Source organism: Paramisgurnus dabryanus, chromosome 10 (genome assembly GCF_030506205.2).
Source record: "Paramisgurnus dabryanus chromosome 10, PD_genome_1.1, whole genome shotgun sequence".
NCBI lineage: Eukaryota > Metazoa > Chordata > Actinopteri > Cypriniformes > Cobitidae > Paramisgurnus > Paramisgurnus dabryanus.
Window position 1 is genome coordinate 29,309,187 of NC_133346.1, and position 18,326 is coordinate 29,327,512.

The 18,326-nt window shown below is 37.8% G+C and overlaps 1 protein-coding gene and 1 long non-coding RNA gene across 2 annotated transcripts in view; both read left to right on the forward strand.

The window, feature by feature from the left end:
- Window positions 1-18,326, forward strand: part of LOC135718241 (uncharacterized) — a 389,691-nt gene that overhangs the window by 298,353 nt on the left and 73,012 nt on the right. The gene's annotated exons all lie outside the window — the stretch shown is intronic.
- Window positions 8,786-10,096, forward strand: LOC135718486 (lysozyme C II-like). The gene is made up of 4 exons (XM_065240751.1): window positions 8,786-8,953; window positions 9,226-9,390; window positions 9,706-9,781; window positions 9,886-10,096. The coding sequence occupies exons 1-4, from the start codon at window positions 8,830-8,832 to the stop codon at window positions 9,950-9,952; spliced, it is 432 nt and encodes a 143-aa protein (XP_065096823.1). The 5' UTR covers window positions 8,786-8,829; the 3' UTR covers window positions 9,953-10,096.

Genomic DNA, 18,326 nt, shown 5'->3' on the forward strand with positions numbered 1-18,326 from the left:
CTTCCCCACCCCCAATACCTAATAGAGTAAGTGAGATGCCCCTACTCCAAGGTAAGTTCAAAACAATAACTATATATACTTTTCTGACAGTTAACCAATTTATTTCTCTTTTCTTTCTAGGAAAACTTGATTGTCTTCCACATTGGCAGAAGGAAACTGGCAGAAGGTAGTTTGACAGGTAAGTATTAAAAGGATTGAGTAATCAATTAAAAAAATATTAGTTTAGACGAATACTTGTTATTTTACCTTTAACCTGTGGTGCACCACAAAATGTTCATAAGACTCAGACCCCGTTTTTGACACCTTTAACATTCAAATCATTAAAGAATTTCCCTTATAGGCTTAGTATTTAGTATATTCTAGACCTATGATCTAAATGCAAGAACTCAATAAAATGCTAATAAATATTTAAAACCTCTAAGTTACTCTTCAAATCAAAATGAAATAAAAAAAAATCAAAACACTTCAAATTCAATTAACATTTAGGTAAACATTCAATAAGGAAACAATTTATACAATGGATGCTACTAAATTCAAATAATTCTCATGTAGCAGTTTAAATGATTATATATCGACCTTTACAGTCTCAAAGTCACAAATACCCAGTCCAACTCACAATCATGGACTATCAGCACCTGTGAGTGTGTGTATAAGAAAGATGTACCAGTCCGCAGTGAAGGCAACTGGTGAATGAAAACTTCAGTTGAGATGAGACAAATTATAGCAATGAGACTACCTGTAGCAATGAGACGACTTGTAGCAATGAGACGACTTGTAGCAATGAGATGACTTGTAGCAATGAGATGGTATTTGGCAATAAGATGAGTTAGCAGGGAGATGTCACCTTAATGGCAGAGTAACAAAAAAATGTAATAAAAAAACGTAGCTTAAATGGCCCCAAAAAAATCAGGAAAAAGGCTTTGCAGATGGTGATATCAGTGTTCAGCAGTCTGGCAAAAAAATATATTTACCTTCGCAAAATTTTGTGTGTACACTGATGATGTCAGTTGATAACCGTTAATAACGGTTAATCTTAATCTTAATATTACAGTCACTTATAATGCAGCAAAACTAAAAAAAATAACTTAAATCCAATAAAGTATCAGAAAATAGCAGTGTTCTGAAATTACTCACGACTTCAGCATCTCTTTTATGCTCAAAAGTCAGTCTCTAACACCGTACAAACTGATTCAAATCCTCCGTAACTAGGGCACTTTTTGGATTAAGTCACCACAGCTGCATTAAATCGTGCAGGCACGCTATTTGTAAAAAAACTCAAAAACAACCGCACACTGCTGTTCTTATAGCTTGAAGCTCCAAAAAGAGTAAAATCACTACTTTTGTTGCACACGAAAACTGTAACTGTTACACTGAAAACCCCGCGTCACTCTCATTAAAGTTTATTTTTCTCCGCTCTGCTCTGTTTCCATGGACACTCACAACAAAACCACCACATCAAAATAAAAGTCCCTTAGGACAAAAAGGCACCCAAAAGTCATTCTGGTTACAATCATTAGCCCCACCTACTGTTTGGCGCGAATAAGGATACCATGCTTCAACCAGGCAAAGGAAGCTTAAACATTATACATATTTTAGACAAAATTAAACTAAACGGAATTGCACCTTCTTTAGAAGTGTTTACAAACTGGGACAAATGTAAAGACATACAAGATCCACCGAAGCTTCACATTGGATTTAGGGGTGGAATCACCATACTGCCAATTCAAACTATGTCGTCAGCTGACCAGGATGATGATGGGGTTGTGCCATTACCCAATACGTGCCAATTAGCAGATGAACAAGATATGGACATGGATGCTTCGAGAACATCGACGAGAAGTGGGAGAACAGTAACAAAAAAAAAATATAACTCCGATAATTACGGTATGTGCATTATGCTGTTTGTTGTTGTATGTGAGTTTATACGTATTTTGAGGTTGTTTTCCCATTTTTTCATGTTTAACACTCGCTTCCCCTAGTTCTACCTGCACGCAAGAGGGTTTAGTCGGAAAATCTAACAACCTTATCCGTAGGTAAGTTAATGTCTCTGGTGGCTGAAAAGTATGTTACTGCTTTTTGTTTTTGCATTCGGTATAATATGTGTTTTGAGATTCTTTTCTCATTTATTCCATGTTTTACACTTGCTTAACCCTAGTTCAACCTGCACGCAAGAGAGTTCAGTCGGAAAAGCCAACGACCTAAGTGAATGTCTCCTAAACTTAGAAATTGTTTTTGTATTTTCCAGCAGCCATCTTAAATTGAGTATTTTCAGCACATTTTCAAATTAAATTGAGACCTGCTTTTGCCATGTTAGCATTTATAATCTTTAATTTTTTTTCCTGGTCCAAGTGATCCTCAGGGCACGGTTACAAGTCTTCATTTTGGTCCATCGATCTTTGTCAGACATGTGATTTTGCTGTGTGTGACGTCACCAAGGCGCCATTTTGGAAGGAATTATTACTCACTGTGAGCAATAGAAAAGGTTACAAGTGGAGAGATTCTTAGTAAATTAATTACTAAACTTAAGAAATTCAACAAAACAGAGAAAATACCTTACCACTCCAAATGAAAAAATACTATAGTGTATTATAGTAAAATTACCATAGAAAAATTTAGTAAAATTTAGTACTCTAGTAAAAACTGTAGTGTTTTTGAACCATACTATAGTAAATGTACTACAGTAAACTGTATTAAAAGTACTATAGTAATTTATAGCAATCTAACTATAAAAAGATGAAGTATAATTACTCTAGTAAATACTATAGTGTTTTTGGACCATACTATAGTAAATGTACTACAGTAAACTGTATTAAAAGTACTAAAGTAATTTATAGTAAACTACCTATAGGAAATGAAGTAAAATTACTCTAGCAAATACTATAGTATTTTTGAACCATTCTATAATAAAGTAAACTGTATTAAAATACTATAGCAATTTATGGTAAACTTACTATAGGGAATTTAAAATCTCAGAAAAATATTATTAGTATAAAAAAATGACAGAAAAGGGTAAAATTATTACAGTTTATTAGCCTAGAAATCTAGACGCACCCTAGCGGCCGCAAAATATATTTGCTGCCAGGGTTTAGTCTAGGCACTCACAATACACTTAACCGGTCCAAAAACCAAAATTTGGTCAGGCCAATCACATCGTGTGTAGCGTCTGTGGGGCGGGCTTAACATGATGACGACAGAGCTGCAACGGTTCCTACTTGAAAACAGAGAATGGCTGCTGCTGCTGGCGAACAGCTATCTTTTGAAGCGGCTTTGGCCGCGACTCTGGAGGACTTAGACTTATGTTTTTCTTTGAGAGAAGAGCAAATAAACCCTACTGAAGTCCTTTTTAAGCAAGAAAGATGTGTTTGGAGTTTTGCCGACTGGTTACGGTAACTACGTCACCTTCTTCGTTGCTCTGATCCGTCATAGCGCTATCATATTGCGTGCAGAGGCATTTTGAGGGACAACCTTATATCCCGCCCTTTGCATTGAGCCGTTTATGTGAAGAGTTGCCAGACCTTACATCTTGATGTAGGTCTGGTTAACCAGGCTAACAGTTTATTGAACAATCATTTATTTTACAAGCATTGTTTTAGACATAACACAAAAGTGTGCTGTTCAGTCCAATTCACATTAAAACTAATATTTGATTTACACATTCCTTATGAAATATATCAAGTATTCCTTTATGACTTTAATAGACTCAGTGTATTGAACACTTTTAATAAATCAGTGTACCAGGGTTTCCAGCAGCATATTTCAGTTAAGGCGGCCCGCCTAAGCTTGGAAACCCGACCGCCTTAACTAGATTGTCCAAAATAAAATAAAAACAAATTTGCTGCACAAAAGGCCGTCAAGTGCATCGCGGAGAATAGCGCATAAGTGCATCAAAATGCGAGCGGGGACGCGCGCCACACGGCCAAAATGAGAAAGACGTGGTCCGGACCGTCACTGTCTGGAGGATAAAGCCAGTTGATAAAACATCTCGGAGAGTAGCGCAGGCGCGCTACACACCGCGAGCGTGCACGCGAGCCACGCGGCCGAAATGAGAAAGATGTGGTCCGGGCCATCACTGTCTGGAGGATAAAGCCAGTTGATAAAACATCTCGGAGAATAGCGTCTCCGCGAGCGTGCACGCGCACCACACGGCCGAAATGAGAAAGATGTGGTCCGGACCATCACTGTCTGGAGGATAAAGCCAGTTGATAAAACATCTCGGAGAATAGCGTCTCCGCGAGCGTGCACGCGAGCCACGCGGCCGAAATGAGAAAGATGTGGTCCGGACCATCACTGTCTGGAGGATAAAGTCAGTTGATAAAACATCTCGGAGAATAGCGTCTCCGCGAGCGTGCACGCGCACCACACGGCCGAAATGAGAAAGATGTGGTCCGTCATGTCTGGAGGATAGCCAGTTGATAAAATACGTGTCCGTGAGAACTGTAGTGGACCTATGTTTTGGGGTTATTTAAGCCTGCTATTGTATTCGTTTATAGTTCTTGCAAATTTAAAGTAAGTTAGCTGGTGATTTTGTTGTTTGAGCAACCTGCTAGGGTTTCACGTGCCTGTTGATTAGATATAATTGTTGAGCGCTCTTGCTCACTTTATTTATGTGCATTATTTACATGCTACAGTAGTTACACTCCTTTAAGATAATGTAATTAATAGTGGGAAATAAGCAGTTTTTTACCATTTTTGCGTTATCTATCATCGCTCGCAGACATCTGCTTTAGTTTGTGTTTATTAACCCTTTAGTTTCACTTCATCACACAGCTATTCCTGTTAGAGGTAAAACACTTAATTCATTAATAATCTAGTATGTGTTAATTTTTTGTCATAGTTTCTTCAAAATGAAGTTGTATTTGAGTGTTTTAAAAATAAATATTTTATTTATTTATTTTATTAAAATATTTTAATTTTTATCATGACACATATGCCCCGCCCATTTGATTGCCACGCCCTCGGCCCCGCCCACCCGCAGAACCCAACACCTTAATTAACAAATTTTCTGCGGGAAACTCTGGTGTACTGTTCCTTAATTCAAAGGACATTTAAACATTTGTAAGATGTACACTTTTCCCATGAAATTTCCAAATTACACAGGGTCACATTTGTCTATGAACTCTTTGTCTAAGAACTTTTTTTATACTGTTTAAAGCAATAGCACTGGCATTATTTATGTTTATTAAAGAAATCCATTATATGTAAAAAAAAAAAAAATTAGTTAATGTTGTTTATAAAAGAAATGCTGAATAGCAAAAACCACCTTAGAAGGTTGTCATGTTATCTTATTATATTTGTTTTAGCTTAATTTGTGTCTCTCTTATTATGTTGGTCAGTTGAATGTTAATTAGATCCAATCCATGTTCGGTAAAAATAATTTGATGCAGAAATAAACTAGCTAATAGACCAACTGAACAGTATTGTATACAAGTGTTTAATATCGGCATCTGTATCGGCCAGAAGTTATCTGTTTAAATCTGTATCGGCCCAAAAAATCCTATTGGTGCATCCCTAGTAAGAATTAAAGTATACACTTACTACAGTTTATCAGTTTACTATAGTTAATACTATGGTATGTGTAGTAAATACTATAATATACTACAGTATACTACAATACACTATAGTTTACTGTAGTAAAGTATTCTATGGTTTTTACTACAGTTTATCAGTTTACTATAGTTAATACTATGGTATTTGTAGTAAATACTGGTATTTGTAGTAAATACTATAATATACTATAATTTACTACAGTTTACCATAGTAAATACTAAAGTATACTACAGTATTTTTTCATGTGGGCTGGTCTGAACTCATCTACATACCAATAGACCCTTTTACTGTTTGTACATAATGATGACGTGGCAACGTATGCACGCACAGTTTGGCAAACGGAGGTATGGCAAGAATCAGCAGTGAAGCAACACAGACAAAGTTATTTTATAAAGTTGACTTTATCAACATTTTCAACACAGCTACCAGATCTGTGTACTATAGTGGAGTGGATAGAAGACGTTAGCAGATGGCCAAAAATAAAGTTGCCAGATACATATATATGTAGATTAGTATATTATATTAGTACAACCAAACGCAACAACCAGACATTTTGATGCTGGGAAACCGTTTTAATAAACTTTTTGAGTTTCTAACCCCCCTGGGGAGTAACACCACTTCTGTTGCCGAAATGCATGTGCAGGCTATTTGATCATGTGAGCTGTAAAGCAGTGGTTCTTAACGTTATTCCTGGAGGCCCACTGCCCTGCACATTTTGTATGTCTCTTTTGTCTGACAGACTCAGTTCAGTTCATGGAGATCTCTTCTAATGAGCTAATGATTTGAATCAGGTGTGTTAAATAAGGGAGACATATAAAATGTGCAGGGCAGTGGGCCTTCAGGAATAACATTAAGAACCACTGCTGTATAGAGTCTATAGTGGCTTATGTTCATAGAGGCACGTGGGGGGGGGGGGGGTTGGGTTGGGGTGGTGTCCCCTCACTGGCACTATCCCGCCCCCTCAGATCACCATTACTGTTGAATGGGATTTTTATGATAAAATGCGCTATTTAAAAATCACATTTGCCTTGTATTGTCTTCCTAAAGTGAATTTTATAGTCTAATTATTTAACAAAACAAAAAACAAGTGTGCATGTATTCTACCGTGACACACGCCCACTCCATGTGTATAGGCTTGTTCGACTTCATGCAACGCCACTAGAACTGTCAGGTGATGACGTAAAAATGCTGCGAGAGCGAGACGAAATGACACTTAGTATGATTTCTCGAATCGTTCTCGCGGTACTTTGACGTCATCCGGCTGTTGGTTCTTGCAGCTGCGCATGAAGTTGAACAAGCCTTTTGTGTTGACGGCTTGACGCACGCCGACAATGAGCCCGCGTTCTGAGTCTCAGCGGGAAATCAAGATGTCGAAGTGGGAAAGTATATAAAAAGTTACAGACAGGAGTGGGAGAGTGACCTGGGCCTGCCCTGTAGCAATGGATATATGGAAAATAGCACTGCAAGTTCTGCAAACCCGACTCCGGATTGTCACACATCAATTAATGCCGTGGCGTGGATGAATTATCGGAGCATTTCAGGTGCACATATCCAAATGTTTGGCTGTCATTAAGTCAATTCTGGCATCATGAACTTTAGCCAGACTGTACATAGTTTTGAAAAGTTCAGAGGTTCTTCAGCATCCTTGCAAGTTAACGTACAACCAACCGCCTATTATTGTTCTGCATTTAACGTTAAAGGTAAGCCTGTACGATCTCTCTCTCACACACACCTGTTTATCAGGAGTAAATAGATAAAAAACAGACATTGTTGAATTTATAATTAATGAATTTGAATTACCCTATCCTTCAGCATAGCTGTATATGTAAACGAGTTATTGTCATTTTGCTTTTGTGGTTCTCTAGCTGCTTAATCACTAGCTTATGGTGCATTACTTGTTGCAGTTAAAATAACTATGTTATATGATCAAAATGAACCAAAATGTTGATAAAATGTTGTGTTTGGACCTTTTTTGGGCTGAAAACCATCAACTCTATTTGCCAACACTGCCCCCCACCATTACGTAAAATTTCTTGAACTAACAGTTACTGAAAGCAAACATGAACATTTCATAATTTCAGGGTTTTATATTGCATTAACTAATTTCACCATGGACATTCGAAAATGGATTAAAAAGAAACTACAGCAACTGCCACTACCTTTGGGTCTAAACTTCAAATGAGCAGTGTTGTGCTAATATGTAACGTAAGGTATGCGTTTTTTGTTGTTGTTGTATTGAGCTCTGTACGTTGCTCACTATAGCTGTAGTTTTTGTGGTTGTATTACAGAGATGTTTTTTTATAACACATTAAAACTTAATGAACCAAACCTATGTATTTTCTAGCTGGGGGAATTATATGCATTCATGTGATCGCCCCCTCTGGTATTTTAGATGCCCCCTCATCAGCGCTCGGCTGGCGTCGACACTGTTATACACTGATTATGCAATGTCATATATGTCCCAAAGTTCACATGATTGACAAGAGTCCTAAGGCCTAATGTATAAGACTTTGCATAAATTTCATCCTTAAAGTGTGCGTACGCACATAAGGCAGAATTTGCATACTTAAGAAACTGCGCAAAATTCAATTCATAAATCCCAGTCAGCAGAAGACATATGTGCATCTCCACCCCATCTCCTCCCTGAAATAACCATATATGGAGCGTACAATGCTTAGTTTTAATAGGCATAATGTTGTCTGCATATCATTTTAATATGTTTTTTTCATCCATGTGACATTACAAAACACAAGGAAAATACCATTGCTGTCCGATTGAAACGTGTCATTTCCAAAATCTGCTATTTTTTACGAAATCACTGTGTTATAAACACTGGGATTGTAAAAGTTGATACTGTAGTTTAACAAATGGCCAGATAGATGTCATTATGTTAATAACATTTTTAATGGAAAACAAACTCAGAGGGAGATTGTTTTTGACCAGAGGATGGTGGAGATTGGTTCGGGTCATGTTCGGCTTTAGATTAAGCGCATCTGAGGCGGCAAGTGCATTTTTAAATAGTAGAGTTGTTTGATTGTTTCTATTATTATATACTGTAGTTTCAAGTTTTCTGGAAACCACAGCTTCCAGTTTTTACTGTAAAAACAACAGATTTTTACCCTGCAGACAGCCTATATTAGAAAGCATTTAAATAGATGCTGCATTTTGAGGAAGTTACTAATGGTGAAATGGTAAATGGTTCCTTATTTCCCTGAATATAAACTTTGGACTCGGGGACAGAACGTACAGATCCATTCCTCTGACAACTATCAAAGAAACAGTATGAAGGTTATTGTGCTTCTTCTGCTTATTCTGGCTGCAAATGCCAAGATATTTGAGAGATGTGAACTAGCAAGAGCTCTAAAAGCCTATAGAATGGATGCTACAGGTGTCAGTCTTGCTAATTGTGAGTAGTTTATGTTTTATTACTTCAGTCTTATCTCAGTAGTTGAGCTTTTACATAACTGTTTTCATTAAATAAATGAACATTTTGTTATTTTATAATGAAATATGAATCTAAAACTTATTCAGTTTAGACAAGTAGGTTTAAGAAGCTTTTTGTACAGCTCTTCTTCGACTCTTCTTAGAACTACTAATATTTAATGTATATTTTGAATATCTGCATAAAACACAACGTCCCCATCAATGTATTGTCTCTAAATAATTTTTCTTATATAGGGGTCTGCTTGATAAAGTCGGAGTCTGGTTTCAACACACAAGCTATCGGCCGCAACCGTGATGGATCAACAGACTATGGGATTTTTCAAATCAACAGTCGTTATTGGTGCTATGATGGTAGAACCCCTGGCCGTACCAGCAATGACTGTAAAATCAACTGTTCACGTAAGGAGTCATTAACAATAGTAAAAGAGAAACATCAAATATTACGCTATGCATGTATGCACTGAAATGTAGAGACAAAAAGAAAGCTTTCTACTGTTTGGATCTTTTAAGTTAAGTGAACTGTGTTAGTATGGATTTCTTATGACCGGTTTGATCCGACTTGATTGGGGTTTACATTTTTGCCTAGAACCCTTGGTTATTAACTGTTATTTCCAGATTGTGACTTCATTCTGGTCTTAACAGCATTTACTGTAGGGCATTCATCACTGTTGTTGATCTCTGCTAAAGTTCATCACATTATATTCTACCTGATAGGCCTGCTGAGCGCTGACATTTCTCAATCTGTTAAGTGTGCCAAGATCATAGCAAAGCGGCATGGCACTTCGGCATGGTAAGTTAAAATGTGTTGGAGCATTTACTTGTGGCTCTATAAAATACATTCATGTAACAGAAGTTAATAAACCCATCTCTGAATAATCCACCTTGTTTTTTTAGGTACGGTTGGAAAAAAACCTGCGCAAATCGTAATGTGAGACCATATATTGCAGGATGTGGAGTATAAAGATTTTTCCTTATGTCTAAATCCCAAATGATGTTAAAATAATTTCTTTCACGCAAAGAAACATGTTTAATGTAACTTTATTTCTTAAGCATGCATAGCCAATTTTGACTTACTGCAATTAAAATAAAGTAAAATAAAACTGCTTCATAAATAATCAATAATCAATAAAAAATTTCTTTATGATTTTTTAAGGTGCAATGTTTAATTTATATTTACATGTATGCTTTTGTCTAAAGCAGTGGTTCTCAAACTTTTTACAACAAGTAAAGTTTACAACGGAAAATATTTGGCTCTCCAAGTACCACCAAAATGACCAACATTAAAATCCAGAAGTGTTGTAGGCCTAACTAGCTATGCACAGTTAAAAACCAAACTTTAATTCCTAACAAGAATATTTATTATTTTTATTCCTTATAGACCCTTTTACTGTTTGTACACAATGATGATGTGGCAACGTATGTGCGCACATATTGGCAACGGAAGTATGGCAAGTAGGCCTGGCAAACTCGATTCCTTTTAAGGATCCGGGTTATTGTGAGTCACCCACTAAAGTGATCCGGGTTGTGTGAGTCACTTGAGTCACTCGAGTCAGTATTGCTAAATCGCCAAGGAAACTCAGTACAGACCCACTTGTAACCGGCTGATCCGCGCGACTCGAGATTTTCAGAGCCAGAAACATTGCAGACCATGGGACTCATGAAACACTGCAGAAAACTGCTGTCATAGTAAAGCTGGTAACATTGCAGACTTAAAAAATACCACATCTGAAATATATATTTTTCTTATTTTTATTTATCAGTTAAATTAATTAAGTTAAATCAGTTAAGTATTGCATACATTTTGATGCTGATTTACCCTTTAATCCAGAAATACAATCTATAGAATTTTTTAAGTCAAGTTTAAAAACATTGATAAGGGGTTTATTTTTCACAAACTTCGATACCACATCTGAAATAGTGAGTCTTCCTTCTACGTTATGGTTAGAGACAATGGGTCAGAGCCGGAGAGTCTCGAGTCTGCAATGTTTTCGGCAGATCTGCAAATCTGCAGTGTTTCCGGCTCTGACTCAAGAGACAGTTCACGCAGATCAGCCGGTTACGAGTTGAGAGATTCTCGAGTCAGAGCCGGAAACATTGCAGATTCGCATGTCTCTCGAGTCCGCAATGTGTCCGGCTCTGAGTGAGAATCTCAGGTCAGTTCGCGCGCAAATCAGCTGGTTACGAGTGGATCTGCAGAGCGAGCGAAGTCTTATCAATAATGTTGCAAGAGGTTTGTGTGTGTGGTGGCGCTGTTTATGGTTTTACATTGAATTGTAGTAGGACTCAACTGATCCGGGTTAATGATACTAGAGACTCACGATTCATGAGTTAATTTAAAGATCCGGGTGAAAGATCCGAGTGAGTCACGACTCAAACAGGTCTAATGGCAAGAATCAGCAGTGAAGTAACACAGAGAGAGAAATTTATTTTAAAAAGTTGACTTATCAACTTTTTCAACACAGCTACCAGATCTGTGTACTATAGTGGAGTGGATAGAAGACGTTAGCAGATAGCCAAATATAAAGTGGCCAGAAACATATATAAATATATTAGTATATTTATATTAGTGCAACCAAACCAAACATTTTGATGCTGGGAAACCTTTTTAATAAACTTTTTGAGTTGCTAACACGTTAGAACCACTGGGGAACAACACCACTTCTGTTGCCTTAATGCGCACGCAGGCTATTTGATCACGTGGGCTGTAAAAGGGTCTATACAAATATTTATTATTGTCAGCCAACTATTACAGATTTTGAATATTAACACTGCACTGTGCTTACAAGTAAATAAAAACTTAAATAAGATTGATTAAATTAAAATGTGCACAAAAGTTAACCCTCTGGGGTCTAAGGGGTTTTTAGGGCCCTGGGAAAGTTTTGACATGCACTGACATTTGTGCTTTTTTCAGTTGCTTGAAAACATATTAATGGCAAAAGTCTCATAACACTGTGTTCATCACAAACTGGGCTACAATATCATATAATCAACATGTATGTACATGTTTGTATTTTTGAGAGAAAAATGTTTATGCGTGGTTTTTGAAAAAGCACAATTTTTAAGTCACTGATATAACACCACAAAACGCATTCTAAACATGTTTTCCCAAGACTTTTCAAAATAGGATCTAGTAGTCTAGAGTTTTTTCTTCAAAATGATGTAAAAATCATATGGCCTACTCAATCACATAAAGCAATACATTGATTTACAATTTCTAAGACACTTTTGCTTGGGAAAGGCTGTATGCGTGGAGGCGGGAAAGCTCCTGAATAATCAGTGATTGACAGCTGAGAGACAAAAGAGTTGAATAATGAGCCACATAATAAGCCTTGTGGGGATGTTCAACAGGAATAACTTTCTCTGTAGTAAAACCATGATAAGGTTTACTTTTCAATATAATGTAAACACACACACACACACACTCACACGCACACACACACACATTCTGGTTTCCATGTTTTGTGGGGACATTCCATAGACGTAATGCATTTTATACCGTACAAACTGTATATTCTATTCCCCTAACCTGCCCCATTCCCTAACCCCAACCATCACAGAAAACTTTCTGCTACTTGACATTTTCAAGAAACATCATTCTGTTTGATTTATAAGCTTGTTTCCTCATGGGGACATCAAAATGTCCCCACGAGGTAACAAAAACACTGGTATTCCTATCTTTGTGGGGACAATTGGTCCCCACAATGTGATAATTACCAGGTACACACACACACACACACATTATATATATTTCTATTGAAATATTTTCTATTAATATCACAAGTATAAGTTACCTTTTAAAAACCATAGTAGCCTAATCATGGTAAAGGTACTGTTTGGCCATCATAAAGTGATCACAGGGTTTGTGTTTGGTTGGCCAGCGAGAGGTTTACTTTTGTGCAGTAAAAAGCTCAAAAGAACAACTGCCTATCGTTGTCTGGACTCCTATTTGTGTATTTGTAATCATTATAGTAGAAACACAACCAGGGACACGCGTGATAAACTTATCAATGTTTGTTTACAGCCGCTGCCATTACCTCACGTGTTGATCATGAAAGCAGTGAATGTGTGCACATGCGAGTGATCCTGTGTTTAATAAACTTGCTGTGCGGAGATATGCGCTTAGACGCAACTAAATAAGGATTGTACTGTTTGCAATGGCGTATTTTATAAGAATACCAAAAAGCGCGTCGAGTTTCCTGACTCGCGTGTTTTTGTATGTGCGTTCCCGTCACCTCAGCTGTTTGACGGAAGACAAAGAAAACACTCGCGTCTGGAGATACTGACACACATCCGCAAGTAAATAAGGATTTATATGTCGGACATCGATCCCGTCACACTGACGAAGCACACACACTCGCGTCTGTCTGGAGATTTAGGCGCGAGTAAACAAGTATGTGATGTGTGCAATCGCATCTTTTATAATGATACCACAAAGCGCTTCAAATATGAGGCATTGTGTGTTTGTGTGTGCGTTTGGACGTCGATCAAGTCACACTCGCGTCTGGAGATAACTTTAGTTACAGTCACGAGTAAACAAGTAGATGTCATGTTTCCAGCACTCGGATTAAAACTCAACACAGCAGTGAATGGCTGCAGAGACGGAATGTCCATTGACTGTGGGGTTGACTAATGAATATGGATGATCTCTGCTCTTTTCTTCAATGGAGCGGGGCGTGGCTCATTATAGATAATGAAGCAACAGAAGAAAGACGGTACATCTCTCTCTTCTAATACAGTTAACAACAAATTACAATATTTGTTTTCGATTTCACTTACATCTTCCAAAAGCAGACATTCCAAGCATTATGTAGACATTTATCTTTTGTTTATATGACAAATATCCGTTAAGTTACAGTTAATTTTTCTGACGTGTTTCTGAAAGGACTTCACTGAGGGAGAGAGAACAAAACGCGCATCATGTTTATTTTCTTAATTTTGCGAAAAGCACAACATGCTGTTTTTATTGGGAGTGGACAGAAAAAAAAACTAGACAATTTAACATTTTAAATGATGTATAAATCATATCTGTATGTCAAAAATCAGCAGAGTTATCTAAGTCTCTTTGGGGAGTGATCGAAAAATAAAGAGTTTGCGGCGCCCGCGCCGCAGCCGACCCCAGAGTGTTAAAGCAACACCAAAGAGTTTTTTTTAGCTTAAAATAACGCTTCCAAAACAGTTTCAGTCGTTCATCCACTCTAAACAGGACTTTCACATTCGCTTTGCAGCCCTCTATCGGCCAAAACCGCACTAAAGAAGTTTCCAAATGTCGGGTAGTGGTCCTGTAGTCCGAGTGAATACTACAAAAACTTGCTTTACGGCAGACCTACGATCCAATTCAATTCAATTCAATTCAATTTTATGTATATAGCGCTTTTCACAATTGTTAATTGTTGCAAAGCAGCTTTACATGAGTAGATGTAGAGGAGAACATTGAAAATCAATACATAGTATAAGAAGTAGAATATAGCGGCTAAGGATAAAAAACCGTGTAAGCGAGCATATTAATAATGTAACGTGTACAGTAAAGTGCTAAGTTAAGCCAAAGTTGGCTGACTCTCCCTGGGACTAAAAAACCCCCTAGGAGAAAACCCAATGGGAAAAAATCCTAGAAGGACAAAAAACCCTAGGGAGAGATTAATATTTATATTTATAATATATAGACACGGTAGGGATAGGAAGCGTGTAAGCGGATTAAACTGGTTCAGCCGGTGGCCGTTGGTCGCGCATCGGTTGGGCGTCACGTTGAAGGACAGCCAGTTGATTAGTGGTGCGATGACCTTCACAGCAACAGGAACTGGGTCTGTTTATCTCATTGTCCTCAGAGTCGAGGACGAGACAGGGAGACAAAAACAGAATTCTATTAGCGTAGGGGCCGTTCGCATGTAATGCAAGTGTCATACATTATAGTGGTTTAATTCAGCTCGGTTCCAGACAGGCTAACTATTGCGGCAAGAGGAAATTACCCGTATGAGGTATGTGAGTGCTTTGTTCTAGACAAAATAACTACTGCGGGAAAAGTACATTTACTGGACATTCTATGTGAATGCTTTGTTAAAGAAGAATGTCTTAAGTTTAGATTTAAATTGATCGACTGTGTCTGATACTCGAACATTATTTGGTAAATCATTCCAGAGCTTAGGGGCTAAGTAGGAAAAGGATCTACCACCTTTAGACACTTTTGATATTCTAGGGATAATTAAGTAACCCGAATTTTGTGATCGCAGTTTACGTGGTGGATTGTATTCTGATAGTAGTTCTTTTATATACGAGGGCGCTAGGCCATTTAAGGCTTTGTAGGTGATTAGTAATATTTTAAATTGTATGCGATATTTAACTGGTAGCCAGTGTAAAGATGCCAGAATTGGACTAATGTGGTCATACTTTTTAGATCGAGTAAGCACTCTTGCGGCGGCGTTTTGAACCAGCTGTAGCTTGTTTACCTGATTTGCATGGCATCCCCCGAGTAACGAGTTACAATAGTCTAATCTAGAGGTCATAAAAGCATGGATAAGCTTTTCTGCATCTGATGCAGACAGCATATGGCGTATTTTTGAGATATTTCTAAGATGGAAAAATGCTGTGCGGCAGACGTTGGAGATATGACTATCGAAAGATAGATTGCTGTCAAACATTACGCCTAAATTCTTAACCGTGGAAGATGGCACCACCGTGCAGCCATCTATGGGCAACTTGTAATCTGACATATTATGTTTGGAGCGATTTGGTTCAATAATAAGTATCTCTGTCTTATTGGAGTTTAGCATAAGAAAGTTATGTGCCATCCAGTCCCTAATATCACTAATGCAGTCTGTTAGCTTAGCAAACTGGTGGGTTTCGCTAGGATGTGACGAGATGTAAAGCTGGGTATCATCCGCATAGCAGTGAAAACTTATGTTATGTTTCCTGATAATGTCTCCTAGAGGTAACATATATAACGAGAATAGGATAGGGCCTAGAACTGATCCCTGAGGTACGCCGTATGTAACGGGGGAGTGATGTGACTCTTCCTCATTTACATAAACAAAGTGATATCGATTGGTTAGATACGATCTAAACCAGGCTAACGCCTGACCACTGATGCCAACATAGTTTTCTAGTCTATTGAGTAGGATTCTGTGATCTATTGTGTCAAAGGCTGCACTAAGGTCTAGTAATATAAGGATTGAGATTTCACCACGATCGGATGTTAATAGGAGGTCATTTGTAACTCTAAGCAGCGCTGTCTCTGTGCTATGGTGGGGCCTGAATCCTGATTGGAACTTTTCATATGTATTATTATTCGCTATGAATGTGCGTAGCTGGCTTGCCACTATTTTTTCTAATATTTTAGAAAGAAAAGGTAGATTTGAGATTGGTCTAAAGTTATTAAGATCTCCCTGGTCAAGGTTTGGTTTTTTAATGAGCGGTCTAATAACTGCTAGTTTGAAAGCTGTTGGAACGTATCCTAATTCTAGCGATGAGTTAAAGATATTTAGTACCGAGTCGGACACTACATGAAATACCTCTTTTAGTAATTTTGTGGGAATGGGGTCTAATATACAGGACGATGATTTAGATGACGTTACTAATTTAGAGAGCTCTTCTATTGTAGTAGGTTTAAATGACTCAAGATGTTCGTATGATAATCTAGTGGTAAATGTACTATTGGGTTGAGTGGTGGCTGCTTGCGTAGTTTCTATGTTTTCCCTAATAGAAATAATTTTGTTAGTAAAGAAGTTCATGAAGTCGTTACTATTGTGTTGGAATTTACTATTGGTTTCTGTTTGTTCTTTGTTTCTAGTCAGTTTCGCAACTGTGCTAAAGAGGAAACGAGGGTTGTTATGATTTTCTTTAATAAGCGTACTGAGATAGGTAGATCTGGCGGTTTTAATAGCCTGTCTGTAGTGTTGAACACTCTCTTTCCATGCTGAACGCCATACTTCTAACTTTGTGTTTCGGTAGTTTCTTTCCATTTTTCTAGCTACTTTTTTAAGGGCTGCAGTATGATGGTCATACCATGGAGCTGGCGTTTTTCCTTTGATTCTCTTTTTTCGTATGGGAGCAACGGCATCCATCGTGCTAGAGCAAACGTTGTTCAGGTTTTCTATTATAATATCCAGATCTTCACGGTTATCTGCTACATGTTTCATTTGAGACAGGTCTGGAAGAGTGCTAATAAAGCTATCTTTAGTGGTGGAAATTATTGTTCTGGCTAATCTGTAGCATGTTGTAGACTGAGCGGTCCTATCTAGAAGTATTGTGTATGACACAAGGCAATGGTCTGAAACGGCATCGCTCTGGGGTGATATTTCGATTTCATTAATATTGAGTCCGAGTGACAGAATTAAGTCTAATGTGTGCTTACGAGTATGCGTGGGTCCAGACACGTTTTGTTTAATACCGAGAGAATTTAGAACATCCATAAACGCACGTCCTAATGCATCTTTTGAGTTATCCACATGGATGTTAAAATCACCAACGATAAGAGCTTTGTCTACAGTGACTGTAAGCTCAGATAGGAAGTCTGCTATTTCTTTAAGAAAATCTGTGTGGTGGCCCGGAGGCCTATATATGGTAGCTAAAATGAACGAAAGCTGTTTGTTGTTACGATCAGTTATTTCCATGTTTAACAGTATTATTTCAAACGAATTAAATTTTAGTTCTGATTTATGGTTTACTTTGAACATTTTGTTGTATATTGTAGCTACACCACCCCCTCTCCCTTTTAGGCGAGGAACGTGTTTATAATAATAGTCTTGTGGGGTGGATTCGTTTAAACTGATGTAATCGTCTGCTTTAAGCCAGGTCTCTGTTAAACAGAGTGCATCTAAGTTTTGGTCAGTAATTATTTCATTGATAATAGGTTCTTTATTGGTAAGCGATCTAATGTTAAGAAGGCCGAATTTTAACATTTGAGTTTCATCTTTTAGTGTATTGTGTTCTAATTTTATGTTAATAAGATTTGTACGAGACGAGGTAGACGGTGCTCTGTATTTATTTGTTCGAGGAACAGACACAGTCGAGATGTGTTGGTACTCTGGTAAAAAAGGCTCTATGTGCTGGGATATATGTGATCTTGACATGTCAAGGCAGCTAACAGACTGATGGGTAGGCCGATCTGTCTGTTTCCTGACCTGGGCCCTGGATAGTCAGACTATATCAAAAGTAAGACTATTGGTCAGATTTCTAGAGAGTATAGCACTACCTTCCGGAGACGGATGGAGGCCATCTCTCTTTAGCAGGTCAGGTCTTCCCCGGAAATGCTTCCAATTGTCTATAAACCCTACGTTATGCTGAGGGCACCACTTTGACATCCAGCCATGAAGAGACACTAATCTACTGTAAGTTTCATCTCC

Excerpts from the sequence above, each read along its gene's own strand:
- LOC135718486 (XM_065240751.1), top strand. The coding sequence starts at position 8,830 with ATGAAGGTTATTGTGCTTCTTCTGCTTATTCTGGCTGCAAATGCCAAG. Across the intron at positions 8,954-9,225 it reads AGGTGTCAGTCTTGCTAATT|GGGTCTGCTTGATAAAGTCG; the intron begins GTGAGTAGTTTA and ends TTTCTTATATAG. Across the intron at positions 9,782-9,885 it reads CGGCATGGCACTTCGGCATG|GTACGGTTGGAAAAAAACCT; the intron begins GTAAGTTAAAAT and ends TTGTTTTTTTAG.